Source organism: Carassius auratus, unplaced genomic scaffold (genome assembly GCF_003368295.1).
Source record: "Carassius auratus strain Wakin unplaced genomic scaffold, ASM336829v1 scaf_tig00027323, whole genome shotgun sequence".
Classification (NCBI taxonomy): Eukaryota; Metazoa; Chordata; class Actinopteri; order Cypriniformes; family Cyprinidae; genus Carassius; species Carassius auratus.
Genome location: NW_020525583.1, coordinates 207,465 through 220,459, shown reverse-complemented (window position 1 = coordinate 220,459; position 12,995 = coordinate 207,465). Strand labels below are relative to the sequence as shown.

General features: G+C 35.8%; 1 protein-coding gene across 1 annotated transcript; it reads right to left on the bottom strand.

Moving 5' to 3' along the window:
- Positions 1-5,030: 5,030 nt before the first annotated feature.
- On the bottom strand, positions 5,031-12,523 carry LOC113079201 (dnaJ homolog subfamily A member 2-like). Its single transcript, XM_026251415.1, has 9 exons — positions 12,339-12,523; positions 10,832-10,891; positions 10,516-10,745; positions 8,538-8,618; positions 8,309-8,442; positions 8,033-8,229; positions 7,002-7,146; positions 6,792-6,919; positions 5,031-6,003 (listed from the first exon to the last, which is right to left on the bottom strand). Exons 1-9 carry the CDS (start codon positions 12,414-12,416, stop codon positions 5,815-5,817), a joined length of 1,242 nt encoding a protein of 413 aa, XP_026107200.1. The 5' UTR covers positions 12,417-12,523; the 3' UTR covers positions 5,031-5,814.
- Between the last annotated feature and the right edge of the window lie 472 nt (positions 12,524-12,995).

The window sequence follows — 12,995 nt, the reverse complement described above, 5'->3', positions numbered from 1 at the left end:
ATCTACTGTATGCAGAGATATGAAGAAACTACACTCTTAAAAATAAAGGTTTCAAAGCAAACCATTTTTGGTTCCCCAAAGAACCTTTCAATGAACAGTTCTGAAAAAGAAAAAGAAAATTTAGTGCAAAGAGCATTTGAATGTTCTAAAGAGCTAAATAACCTATAAGGAAACGTTTGTGCAATAGAACGTTCCATGGATGTTAAAGGTTCTTCATGGAATCATCAGTGCCAATAAAGAACCTTTATTTTTTAAAATTGTATGGAATGATCTGCAGAACCTATAGTGTAACACAAAGAACTTTTATAATATCCCCAAAACCTTTTAAGAACCCTATCTAGTGAGAAATGGCTCTTGATATACAGAAAGTAAAAAAAAAAAACATTTGCTTAAAGAGAGTATCCATAATCATTTGAGAGGAATACAAGGTGAGCATCTGTTTCCTGTGTCTCTGTCAGGAGAGAGAGAGGACTGAACAGGAACAGGAAGAGCCGTCAGATGGTGAAGAAGAACTCTGCACTGGTGAATGACATTCATATGCCAGACTGTTAATATAATGAGGCAATAAACAAGGATATGAGAAAGTTTTAACATTAATTATATACACAATTCTATAATGCTTGCCAAGGCTGCATTTATTGAATCAAAAATACAGTAATGAAGTGAAATATTATTACAATTGAAAATAACTATTCTATTTTAAATATATATATTAAAATGTAATTTGTTCCTGTGACAACAAAGCTGAATTTTCAGCATCATTACTCCAGTCTTCAGTGTCACATGATCCTTCAGAAATTATTTTAATATGCTGATTTCCTGCTCAAGAAACAGTTCTTCTTACTGTTAATGTTGAAAACAGTTGTGCTGCTTAATATTTTATGATGAATGCATTTATTAACATTTTTGTGTTTGAAGGCTGTGGCATGGCTTTAGATCCAGAAGATACTCCATATTTAGAGATCCTGTGTGTCAGAGACCCAAGAGATGAAGAGAGCATGATGGAGACGAGGGACAGAGACGGAGAGAGAAGAGAGGGAGACATGAAGAGCAGAGGAGACCCTCAGGAGATCTCAGTGGAAAAACAAAACTCTCTGATCACACTGGCCTGGAGCAAACCAGCCCACGCAGAGAATTACATTCAGGTTCATACACATAAACATATGCACCTTTCTGTCTTAAATCTGCTCCAGTTCTTCATTCATACATAAAAAGGCTTAATTCTGTAGGAAGAGACATCGGTTCAGAAAGGAGAGGCCGTCTCTATTGTAATGCAGGAGGATTTCGCTGATAACACAACTGTGAACACTTGTGACATTTACACACAGCGGGAGAACATAAGCTCTGTCTCACTGCAGCCAAGTGAACAATATGAAGAAATGCATTCAGACCACACGGATAATGTGAAAGGAGAGACACAGTCCCAAGAAGACCATTCATGCTTCATCACAGTAAGACAACTGCATCAAATTATCCAGCTCTAGCTTCCCTTTTGACGACATAATGTGTCTCAGTGCTCTCTGCTATTTGCATACAATTTGTAATATATAATATGTGAGCTTAAGAAATGTTTGATAAAAGGTTCTCAACCTTGTAAACTTCTGTAGTATAAAATATGAAATACTTGAAGTTCCTCTGAGATAATAATGCACTCAACTTTCAAAATGAATGAATTCCACATTATTAATTTGTGAGATATTTATATTAGTATTTCTTTTTATAACATAGTATTTTCTTATTTTATTTGCATGCTTATTAAAATCTCAAACTCCCTAAAGTTTCCACTAAGAGTTCTATAATAGTTATAATAATAATAATAATAATAAAATACCATGAATGACAACAGATCAGTTTTTTCTCAACCTTTTTTGTTGTCTGAATTCCTGTGATAAAAAATAGGTACTTGAAGTGCCCCTGAGATGCTAATAAAGCACTAAACTTCCCAAAGATAGCAATTTCATTGTAGGTTTGTAAAAATATCATATTAGAATTTTCTTTTAAAATATCTTTTTTTTTTTTTTACAACATCACAAGCCCCCTGAAGTTCCCCCTAAGGGGTTCTGTAAGTTATATGAGTAATTAATAATTGTCAGTTCTATAGCCCCCTGCCCAAACCCAAAATTTAAAGCTGGAACTTAATGAATGAGTGAATGAATACATGAATGAAAAATCCTTTCACAATATTTATACAACAAATGTGCTTGTTTTCTCCAGGCTGGGCAGCAACAGGAGGACATAAGAGATGGAGAGTTCACATTCAGTGACACCTTACAGCTCGACCAAACTCCACCCACTGATCCAAGCCTGCTGCAAAACACTGACACAACAGATACTAACACAGGGAGAGCAGACACACAAGCCTCACAAACATGTGAGACACGCGAGATCGAGGCATCGCTTCAGGAGCTGAGGAATGAGGAGATCTGTGAGAGAGCAGGTGAGGGGGAGGAAATGATGCGCTGCCTAGTGGACATCCAGTGGAGAGCAGAGCGACGCTGGCAACGAGACCGAGACAGACAACTACTCAGAGTGAGCCGACTCATGATGCATGACATTTCTGTAGTATCTTCAAAACGTGTGGTGTGTTTATGGAAGCCCACTGCCACACAGACACACACACACACACACACAAAACATGCTTTGCTAAACAATGACAAAAACATATAATTGTGACATAAAAAGATAAAAAATATGAAATTCTAAATCAAAATAATGAAAAAAGTCATAATTATGAAGTGAAATATAAAATGTTGACAAATGAAGTTGCAAATGACAAAGCTGAAATTATGAAATTTAAATTACTGTTATAATGAATTCATTGTAATTTTGATGTCATAATAATTTAGATTTTTTTTTTTTTTATAATTGCTATATCTTAATTTTAACTAATTGCTATTATCTTATAATTTCACTTATAATAAAGAGTTAGTATGTATTAAAGCTGCGGTAGGGAACTTTTGACGCTCTAGCGGTTAATAAACAGAACTGCTTGCGTCTTGCGGAAGAACATCGTAGCCGGAACTACTTCTCTCTGTTTATGTCTATGAAGAATCACAAAGGTACTGGGTTACTCCGCCGCGATACCCCCGAAGCAATCTAAAATAGTCCGAATATAAACACTTATTATAGGTGTACCCTAGTGATTCAGGACAAGCTAAAAACATGGTTTGGAAAATGGATTCATGGTGAACTCGCTTATTATATACATTTTTCTACATTTTGAACACAAACAAAGTTACGGACCGCAGCTCTGATTGGTTGTTTCTTAACGGGAGCGGACCGTAACTGCAAATGGCAATAGAACCACTGGGAGGAGCCAGAGGAGCTTGATTTTTTCACAGATTATCTGGCTCATATTCTACTGTCAGGACATAATGGTTTAACAAATATGTAAAAAATATATTTTTACAAAAGTTACCTACTGCAGCTTTAATTTGGACTTTTTAATGTAATTATTTCTTAAAGGGATACTTCACCCCAAAATGAAAATTGTCATTAATCACTTAGATCCATTTCGTTCCAATCCCGTAAAAGCTCCGTTCATTTAATTTTCATGACATCTTGCATACTTTTCTAGATCTTGACAGTGTAACTTACTTGGCAGTCAATGGGACAGTTTAGAGCCTTCCGGTATTCATCCAAAATATGTTCAACTGTATTCAGAAGACGAACAAACTTTTGGAACGACATGGGAGTAACTGATTAATGACATTTTGATTTTGGAGTATCCCTTTAACATCTCATAATGTCTGCTTAATTAGGATTTAACAGTGCATGTTTGTTGTAAATGGTCTTCCATGCATTTATTTTTTAGAATATTTAAATAAAAAGGCCATATACTTTGCTTTCTGACCTTTTTCAAACCTTTTCAGGTTCAAGAGCGACTGGCTATTGTCCAGAGTCGGAAGGCAGATGAAGATCTGTTGGGTCTGACGCAGGAAGACACACTCAGACATCTGACCGACACACTGCAACAGGTACACACCTCATGTGCACATACTTTCAGACACCTCTATGTGGACATGATGTAAATGTTGATTCAATGGTCTAGGAGGACGAGCAACAACAGAAAACTTTAGTAAGAGAGAAACTCCAGCAGATGAGGAGAGAACGCTCCTGTGTTCTCCAGACCAGACGGGAGAGGTAACGTATACACACTTATGCTAGGCTAGTTCATTCTGGCAGTGATCACCAGGTGTTTCATGTCACTTAAAGGAGTACCTCACCCTAAAATTTGAATTCTGTCAACATTTATTCATCCTGATGTCATATGCCAAGTCATATGTGTGTGTTTAGTTTTTTGGCTAATTTTGGTGATTGAAATCTATGGAAACCCATTTTTGCAGCAAAAGAAAACAAATAATAGTTTAGTAAATCATAGTTATGACTAAGTCATAATTTTAAGATAAAAAGTCAAAATTGACATACCATGTCAAAATTATGATAAAAGTTGCAATTAAGACATAAAATGTGAAAATTTAGTTGAATGTGACAGGAAGTCGAAAGCTGAAATTGAGATAAAAATTCTATAGATTTATAAATCTAAATTATAAGATAAAAATGGGAAATCTGACATTTTCATATAATCATATTTACATTTAGCACACATATAAATCATCATATTTATGAGATAACTCTCAAAACGACCTAGTGAGGAAAAAAACAAAAATCAAAATGCTAAAAATAATTTATAATTTGTACCATTTTTATCTCATAATTATTACTTAGTATATCACCATTTTGATCTAAGCATCATTTTTAACAGAGCAGCATCAACAATCTGCTAAAGTTCTCTGTTTGTGGAGTAAGAAAATCATAAGTTTAAAACTAAATAAATAAAAGGTAATAAAAAAAAAGAGAAAAAAAACAAAAGAAAGTAAGTTGCACTGGTCTGACAATGTTTTGTTTTTATAGGAATACGGCTGGGTTTAAAGAGCTCCTTGCGCCCACAGCTCAACGCATGACAGAAACTGAAGAGGGACGCTAGTGCGTACTCAACCCCATTTCTACAAACATACAGCACACGGTCAAAACATTCATCCACTTTATTGATGTATGAGCACAAAAGTAGCTGTGTTTGAATTATAGCAACTTGTAATCACATTTAAAACACTTTCTTAGTTGCCAACGATAAATGCCGCCCCCTATAGGTTCATAAGTGCTTACAATGCATGCACACATTGGCTGCTGATCTTTTAAGAAAATTGTGGTGTGTCTTTGGCAAATAATAAGTTGCATGACCTTTATCATAGACAGTAAGCACATTAAAACACTTCTGGGTTTGGTTTGCTTTGTATTAATCTCCGTAGAAAGTGTGTTGCCCACATGCATGTTATTCTGTCCTGCCATTAAACACAAACCAGCACAACAGTACAAGATGACTGACAGTGCCTGAATAACTGGCAAGTATAATGAAACACGTTTGACCTTTTTATTGAACTCCTGAAACTCCACAATGCCTCGTTCTTTAACAACTTTGTGCATTTTTAACTTAAAGCGTCTGTCTCCCCACAGACATTGACTTTTATATATTTAGAGAACATATATACTGTGAAAGTCTACAATGGGAATGAAGTAGTGATGAATAAATTATTTAGCTTTGCCTTGAGTTATGCTTGTTTTTTCTTTTAAAACAGTGCATGAATGATTGTACTTGTAGGTAAGATTGCAGTAAATAAGTGTATGTTTATATATATACTGCAAGTGTCTGTGTGTTCGGATCACTATATGAAGAACGTGGAGGGTGGAGATTGAATCTGTCCGACAAAAGGGAATTGTAATACTTCCTCAAAAAACTTGCAAAGAATTCTGGCACTACTGATGGGCGCACTGCACCCCTGGCCCATGCGGACCACCTTCTTCGTCGGAGCTGTCGTTGTATGCTTCACGGCGGAGACCACCAGATGATCCCTGGCTGATGTCAAAGTCCTGCAGATCAACTTCCTCTGCATCAGCTGAGATGACAGGAACCTCTGTACGAGACGGCAGCAGATCCTCCAACTCCTGCGTGAACAAACACACACAAGAAAACATGCACTTCAGCTAAAGTCTGCATCTCGTCAGGTATATTCAACTGTTATTTTAGTATCATCTAGGTACTGTAATAGTTTTGACTAAAAGTTTGTATTAGTTTTCTTTTTTTCAGTTAAAGTTGTATTACTTTTTTTTTTTTTCTTCACTTAAATTTTTTTTGTCCATATAGTTTTATTATATATTTTAAATGTTTTTGTTTTTTTACTGAATGAAAAAATACATATTTTCTAGGAAATAGGATGAAATAATTTTTTATTAACTATAACTAGAAAATAGCTCAAATACCTAGTAAGCTAATTTAGAAAGCATTTTAAGTCATCAATGGCACACTACTGATGCAAAGACTTACAAACCCAACTTCTAAGATAAAAAATGTTTGATAACCATATGTATACTTTTGATAACCATATATATATATATATATATATATATATATATATATATATATATATATATATATATATATAATTTATAAACGGTTACTCTTAATACTATTAAAATATTATTAAATACTATTAACTACTATTAATATTTGTAATTAGCTTTTATTTTTTTATTTTCTGTTTTAAATTTAGTAAATTTGTTATATTTTTATTTTTATTTATATATATATTATTTTATATATTATTTATTTTAGTACTCCAACTTAAAATGATAAGTTTCTTTTCATTTAAAGTCAATATTTTATTTCAGGTTTAATGTTTTTTTATTTTTTTATTTTTTTATTTTAGTTAACAATAACAATGTTGAAAACTCACCGTTAGTTTCTCTGTGCTGATCCAGCCGTTCTCAGGAAACTTGACGTCAAACTTGATGTACAGATCTCCTTTCTCAAAGGGGTTTCTGTACTGAGGCATTCCTTCCCCTCGGACGACCCTTACAGAACCTGACAACGAGAACACAACAACATTTCCTACAGCAGATTCTACAAAAACATGAACAGAACATCGAGCAAACATTATGCTCACCTGGCTCTATGACTTTGCCAGGGGGATATTTGATGACCAGATGTCGTCCATCAAGGTGCGTGAGCATGAACTGAAATCCGCAGAGCGCCTCCACCAGACCAATCCTGTGGGATATGTGCAGATCGTTTCCATCACGACGGAACTCCTGTAAACCAAGATATCATAGGTATTTGTGCTTTAAAAGTAGAAAATAAGCAAACATTTTCATTCTGCAAGACAGCACATCTTAACTGCCTGAAGGTGATTAATTGCTGCAATTCTTCAAATATACACAAAGTGATCATTTACTCAAGAAATGAAAATTCTGCCATCATTTACTGTGTACTCAGCCACAAGATGACGGTCAGCCATTAATTTCCATAGTATAGAAAAAATACTATGGAAGTCAATGACTACCGTCAACTGTTTGGCTACCAATAGTTTTCAAAATTCAACAGAAGAAAGAATCTCATACAGGTTTGGAACAAGTGGAAGGTGAGTAAATTATGACTTTTTTTTTTTTGAGTGACATGTCCCTTTAAGAGCACATGCATACAGTCGATGCAAGTTAAAGCACAACAGGAAATAAAGCACAGTCATTTATCAAAGTAATATTCTTGATTCAACATAAAATCTAAGTGAATGAATTAGAAATGAAACTTGAAATTCTGTATGCAACACAAGTAATGACGCTTTTTGGAATAGTAATTTTAACAGGATTCCCTTTACATTTAATCATTTACCATTATTTAGGGATTATCAAAAAAATTTAAAGTTTTACTTACGGTAATATATATTCAAATTTAAATTACAAAATAATAAATTATTATTAATAATAATACAAATGCATACATTTTATTATAACCTTTTATTTTACCATTTTTGTACAGATTACTATAAAATACATTTATAGATTTCAGTGTGCACATTATCTATAGAAGAACATGGGGCAAAATAACCAATAAATGAACAGATAATCAAACTAGTTGTTGATTAGAGTCCAACTATTGACTCTACACTCCTCATTGTGTGTGTGTGTGTGTGTGTGTTACCTCATGATCTTTCTCCTGCAGCACCAGTATAATGTCTCCAGGCTCTGTGTTGGGTGACTGGTCCGCCTCTCCGCTGAATGTGATCTTCTGTCCGTGTTTCATTCCTTTATCCACGTGCACCTCCAAGACCTTCACCCCTTTACACACCTTACGGCCCTCACACTCTTTACAGCGGTCTTTCTCGTGAATCACTTCCCCTAAAACCGCGACCAAGCATTGAAATGTTGTATTCGGACCATCACAAATCGAGTTCACCGAATTAAAATGAATTCTCACCCTCTCCATTGCAGTCGGTGCACACGGACTGCATCTGCTGTACCATGCCAGGAGCCAGCTGTCTGATCATGATCCGCATGCCGCGGCCCCGACACGCGGCACACTTCTGCACGGCCCCTGTTTTACCCCCTTGACTGAGGAAATTTGTTTTGATTTAATTCTATAGGAACTGTACTTAATTGTTATAGCCCTCAAAGAAGGTGTATATATCCTGCTCACACACACTCACCCATTGCAGGCACTGCAGAGTACGTTCTTGCTGAGCTGTAGTTTGGTTGCTTTTCCATTGTACAGATCTTCCAAAGACACTCTATCAGGTATTTAAAAAAACAACAGGTTTCTTTTAATTCAGAGTAATGTGTACAGATAAATCATACACAATAAAGGCATCTTTACACAGTAGAGTTAAGGCTGCTCTGTGCCTGCTCAAAGTTATGTGTAATGCTGTAAAGTTGCAAATAAAAGTCAGACTAAATTCTGACCCTCCTGACCCTGCATTATTTATGCCACCTCTGAACAGCATTAAAAACTGTTTGTGCAAATGCCACTTCAGAAGCACATCTATGTTCATTTGAATAGATCCATAAGATCAATTTTGATTTCATGTTGACTTAAAGAGATTGTTCACCCAAAAATTAAACTTCTGTCATCATTTATGCACCGTCAAGCTGACGGTAGCCATTTACTTCAACACTATGGGAAAAAAAAAATACTATGGAAGTCAATGGCTACCCTCAACATTTTGGTTAACAACATGCTTCAAAATATCTTCTTTCGTGTTCCACAGAAGAAAGAATCTCAAACAGGTTTGGAACAACTTAAAAATATTATTGTTTGCTGTAACCCAACCGACCCTGTCAATTTAGGACCGACTCAAATTTATATATATATATTATTTTTTTTTAGGTCGACTGACTTTCCGGTTGTAAATTTGCGTTAAGACCGACCAATTTTTTTTTTACTCTTCAAACAACTAATACAAAAGCAATATATAAGGCTATGTTCTTTCATTAAATAAAAACCCAGTGACGTCATCTATGTTTAGACGGATGTCACACTATGGCCTGTGCGTTCGGGTCGTCTCTCATTCACTGTAGTCAACGGTTCGCGCTCGGTAATGATGGCTCTGGCTGCAGTAAACAAAATGTTTGTGGTCACTGTTCAAAGTCATAGGGGTTCGGGCACCATAATACATCTAAAAAATTCATTAAAACAGTACGACACCACTTTATCTTGGCACGAAGTTCTGGAAAAACTGTGCCCAGATCTTTTCCAATCTCTTCTCCCATCTAGTCTTTTTTTTTTGGAACATGCATCACACAGCAACTGCAGCTTCGGACACACACTCATAACAGCAAATAATACTTCTGCACAATGTTTCTCTTTTTATAACAGAAATGTGAATTCTGCCGGTATTCAGATAGTCTCATGCATACATATACAGATTCGGGCTAGAATCGCCTACGTATGCAAATTTTTGTTGTTGTTGACATTTCTAATCGTAAACACAGCCATGTTGAAGCCTGCAGTAAAATATTTTTGTCATTACCAATATATTGGTCATTACCAATATATTGAATCTTTACGTTCATCCTGCCTGTTGTCCGTGGATTTACCTATATTTGGTGTTATTTGCCATATAAAATGTATTTAGACACGCAAAATCGATTTTACAATCGATTCAATGAACACTTGTCTCTCAAATCAAACAGGATTTTTTTCACAAAAGTGACAACCCAAGAAAGCAAAGTAAACGGGCTCTCATTTGTAGGTTGCATTGACACCTAGCGGTGGATGCAAGTATAACAGTACCTCATTTTTTTCTTCTCACCTGAAATTCATGCAATAAACATGTTTTTGACAAAGATTTAAATTTGTTTGTGGTCTATGTTGCCTGCATCAAAATGAGGTTTGCAATTATGTCCCGATATGCTGATTTGTTTAAATTCATACCTACGAAATCACTATCACCAATTATTTTTTTTTTGTTTACATTGAAACTTGAAAAAAAAAATATATATAGACCTACCTACCGACCCTTTTTTTATATTTACTGTTACTGCAAACCAAAATATTTTTAAGGATGGCCTGAGGGTGAGAAATAATGACAGAATTTTCATTTTTGGTGTACTGTCCCTTTAAAATAGGTCACGCATAAATATGTTCCCTCTTCAAGACTCAGGTTCTTTGTTTTCATATTTACTCACTTCAGAGGATGTATCATGTCCTCTCCTCTCCGTCGGCCTCCGTTCCGGCTTCTGCTACTCTGGCCACCCATAAAGCCGAACAGACCTCCGCCAAAGATGTGAGAGAAGATGTCCTCCATCCCGGCTCCTCCGCCTCCACCCTCACGCAAGCCCTGTTCCCCATACCGATCATACAAATCCTTCTTCTCCGGGTTAGTCAGTACCTCGTATGCAAAACTGATCTCCTTAAACTAAATCAAACAGGTCAAAATATTATCATCATCATCATCATGTAAATAGCTTTCAGAACTTGCATTTCGATAAAATGAAAACTCACCTTGTCACCTGCATTAGGGTTTTTATCGGGGTGGTACTCTTTTGCTAATTTCCGGTATGCCTGAAAATGCGAATCACAGAAACATCACTAATTAGTAACTAAAACTTTGATGTACAGTCTGACAAATATTAATTTCCCATTGATTGACACAGAGAGAGTTAATAGAAACCATCCAAAGAAACAGTAATATCACAGAGACTTGAAGATGACTTTTGATTTGATAAGTAAACACTTGACAATAACCCAATTCACCCTAGCAAGCACCCTCTACACTCTTGCATATCAGTACAAGTGTTTTAATGTAGTACATTTACATTAGAATAAGAAAATATACATCAGTTTTTCTAATTCAAAATTTACATTAAATGCATTATTCTACTTGCTATTTCTTTGTAATTGTTTGTGAACTTTACTTGTAATTTCTGAGTGAGGACTGTTTCTACAACTTTTTTTGGTGTATATTTTATGTAATTGTGGTAAATACATATTATTCATCATTTTAGTATTTAAGATTTTAGTCTTGCACTTTGACAAATTCATTCGAAATTCTTGTAATGAATGCATTAGTTGTTAGTATTAGTTAAAAAGTAAGAAACTATTTACGTATAAAAATATTTACGTCACACTGCTTAAAATTTCGCCAACAACTTTTACAATTTGAACAACTCCTAATCTGTGATTTCATATTAAACTAATGTCTAAAGTAATTTAAAAGCCCAGTTGTGAATACTGAGACGAAGACCCCAATTTCCCCAGAATCTGACTGATCGATCAAAGGAAGTTGAGATCAGGGTTTCGTTCAAGCATGGCTCTCAGACTATTTTTTTTCCCAGTAAACACATTACATGGCTTGTGCCTTTTCTTGGACCTAATGGCGGTGAATTCACATTGCCAGTTCTTTCATGCATCTATTGTGTGATAACCACATATCCCACATTATTTTGGGTCTGGCTGTGCTTTCTGAAATCCTTTGTGCGCACACAATCAAACAACAACAACAAAATGCCAACATAACACTCGGACAACATGAGCATCGAGGCCAGAGCCCGATCACCTTCTAACAAAGGACTGAGCGCAAATATGAAGATTCACATCAAGGAAATACCTAAAACAAGACATTGCATTAACCATCTCTGACTGATTGCATATCAGACACGAGCTCAGGCTTAGCACAGCAGCTGGTAAGCTAAGCATCTCCTTGCAATGTAATGCTCTTGGACTGGAAGAAGAAGCACCTTCAGCTGTCTGCAGCACCTGACTGATGCTCTCAGCCAAAGAGGACACGTACAGCAATACACAGATAGTAAACAAACTACATATTTGACTATGTATCTTTCAAATCCTCCCCCAAATCATTTCCAGACCCGAAAAAGGCCACACTGGAGGATCCCAGCAGCGGGAAACCCGCAAAACACACCAGTGGATCCCCAATGTACAGCATCCCCCTTCACGCGCTTCTCTGGTTTCATCGCAACACGACGCGCGCGGCGGGAAGAAACGTCTCTACCTTTTTGAGCTCGTTTTCGGTGGCAGACGGAGATACTCCAAGGATATCGTAGAGTTTAGTGTCTGCGACGTTCGCCATATCTGCAGACCGGTGCAGCAGCTGCGCGTGCGCGCGAGAGAGAGAGAGAGTCAGTCACTCCGGCTGAGCAGCACAGTGCGCGCGCTCGGTTGCTCTCCTGCGCCACAGTGCAAGCGTTATTAAACAATCACGTTATATCTTTCTATCTTTATTTGTGCGTTTTTTTTTCTTCGTCTTGTTTTTTTGTGTTTGTCATGCGATGCCTCGTCCTAAAACCACCAATAAAGTTTTGCATTCATTACTCTGATAGCTGTTGTTACGCAGAAATTTTATTTTTCGCTTTTAAAAACCAATCAAATTTCTATGTATATTTTTTACGTGCATTTATTGGCATCGATGAGAAAGAGTAAATTGAATAAAGTAAAACTTTCAAAAACAAACATAAAAACAATTTACAATAACGGCATATCATTATTGGCTTACGAATATACTATAATAAATTACAATAATAATAAATTGATATCCATAACAATATATTTATGCTAACACCTTGGGGAAAATTATTTTTTATTTTATGTTTATGTTTGTATATTTTACTTATAAAATAAATACTATTATGATATACTTATTATTGATACA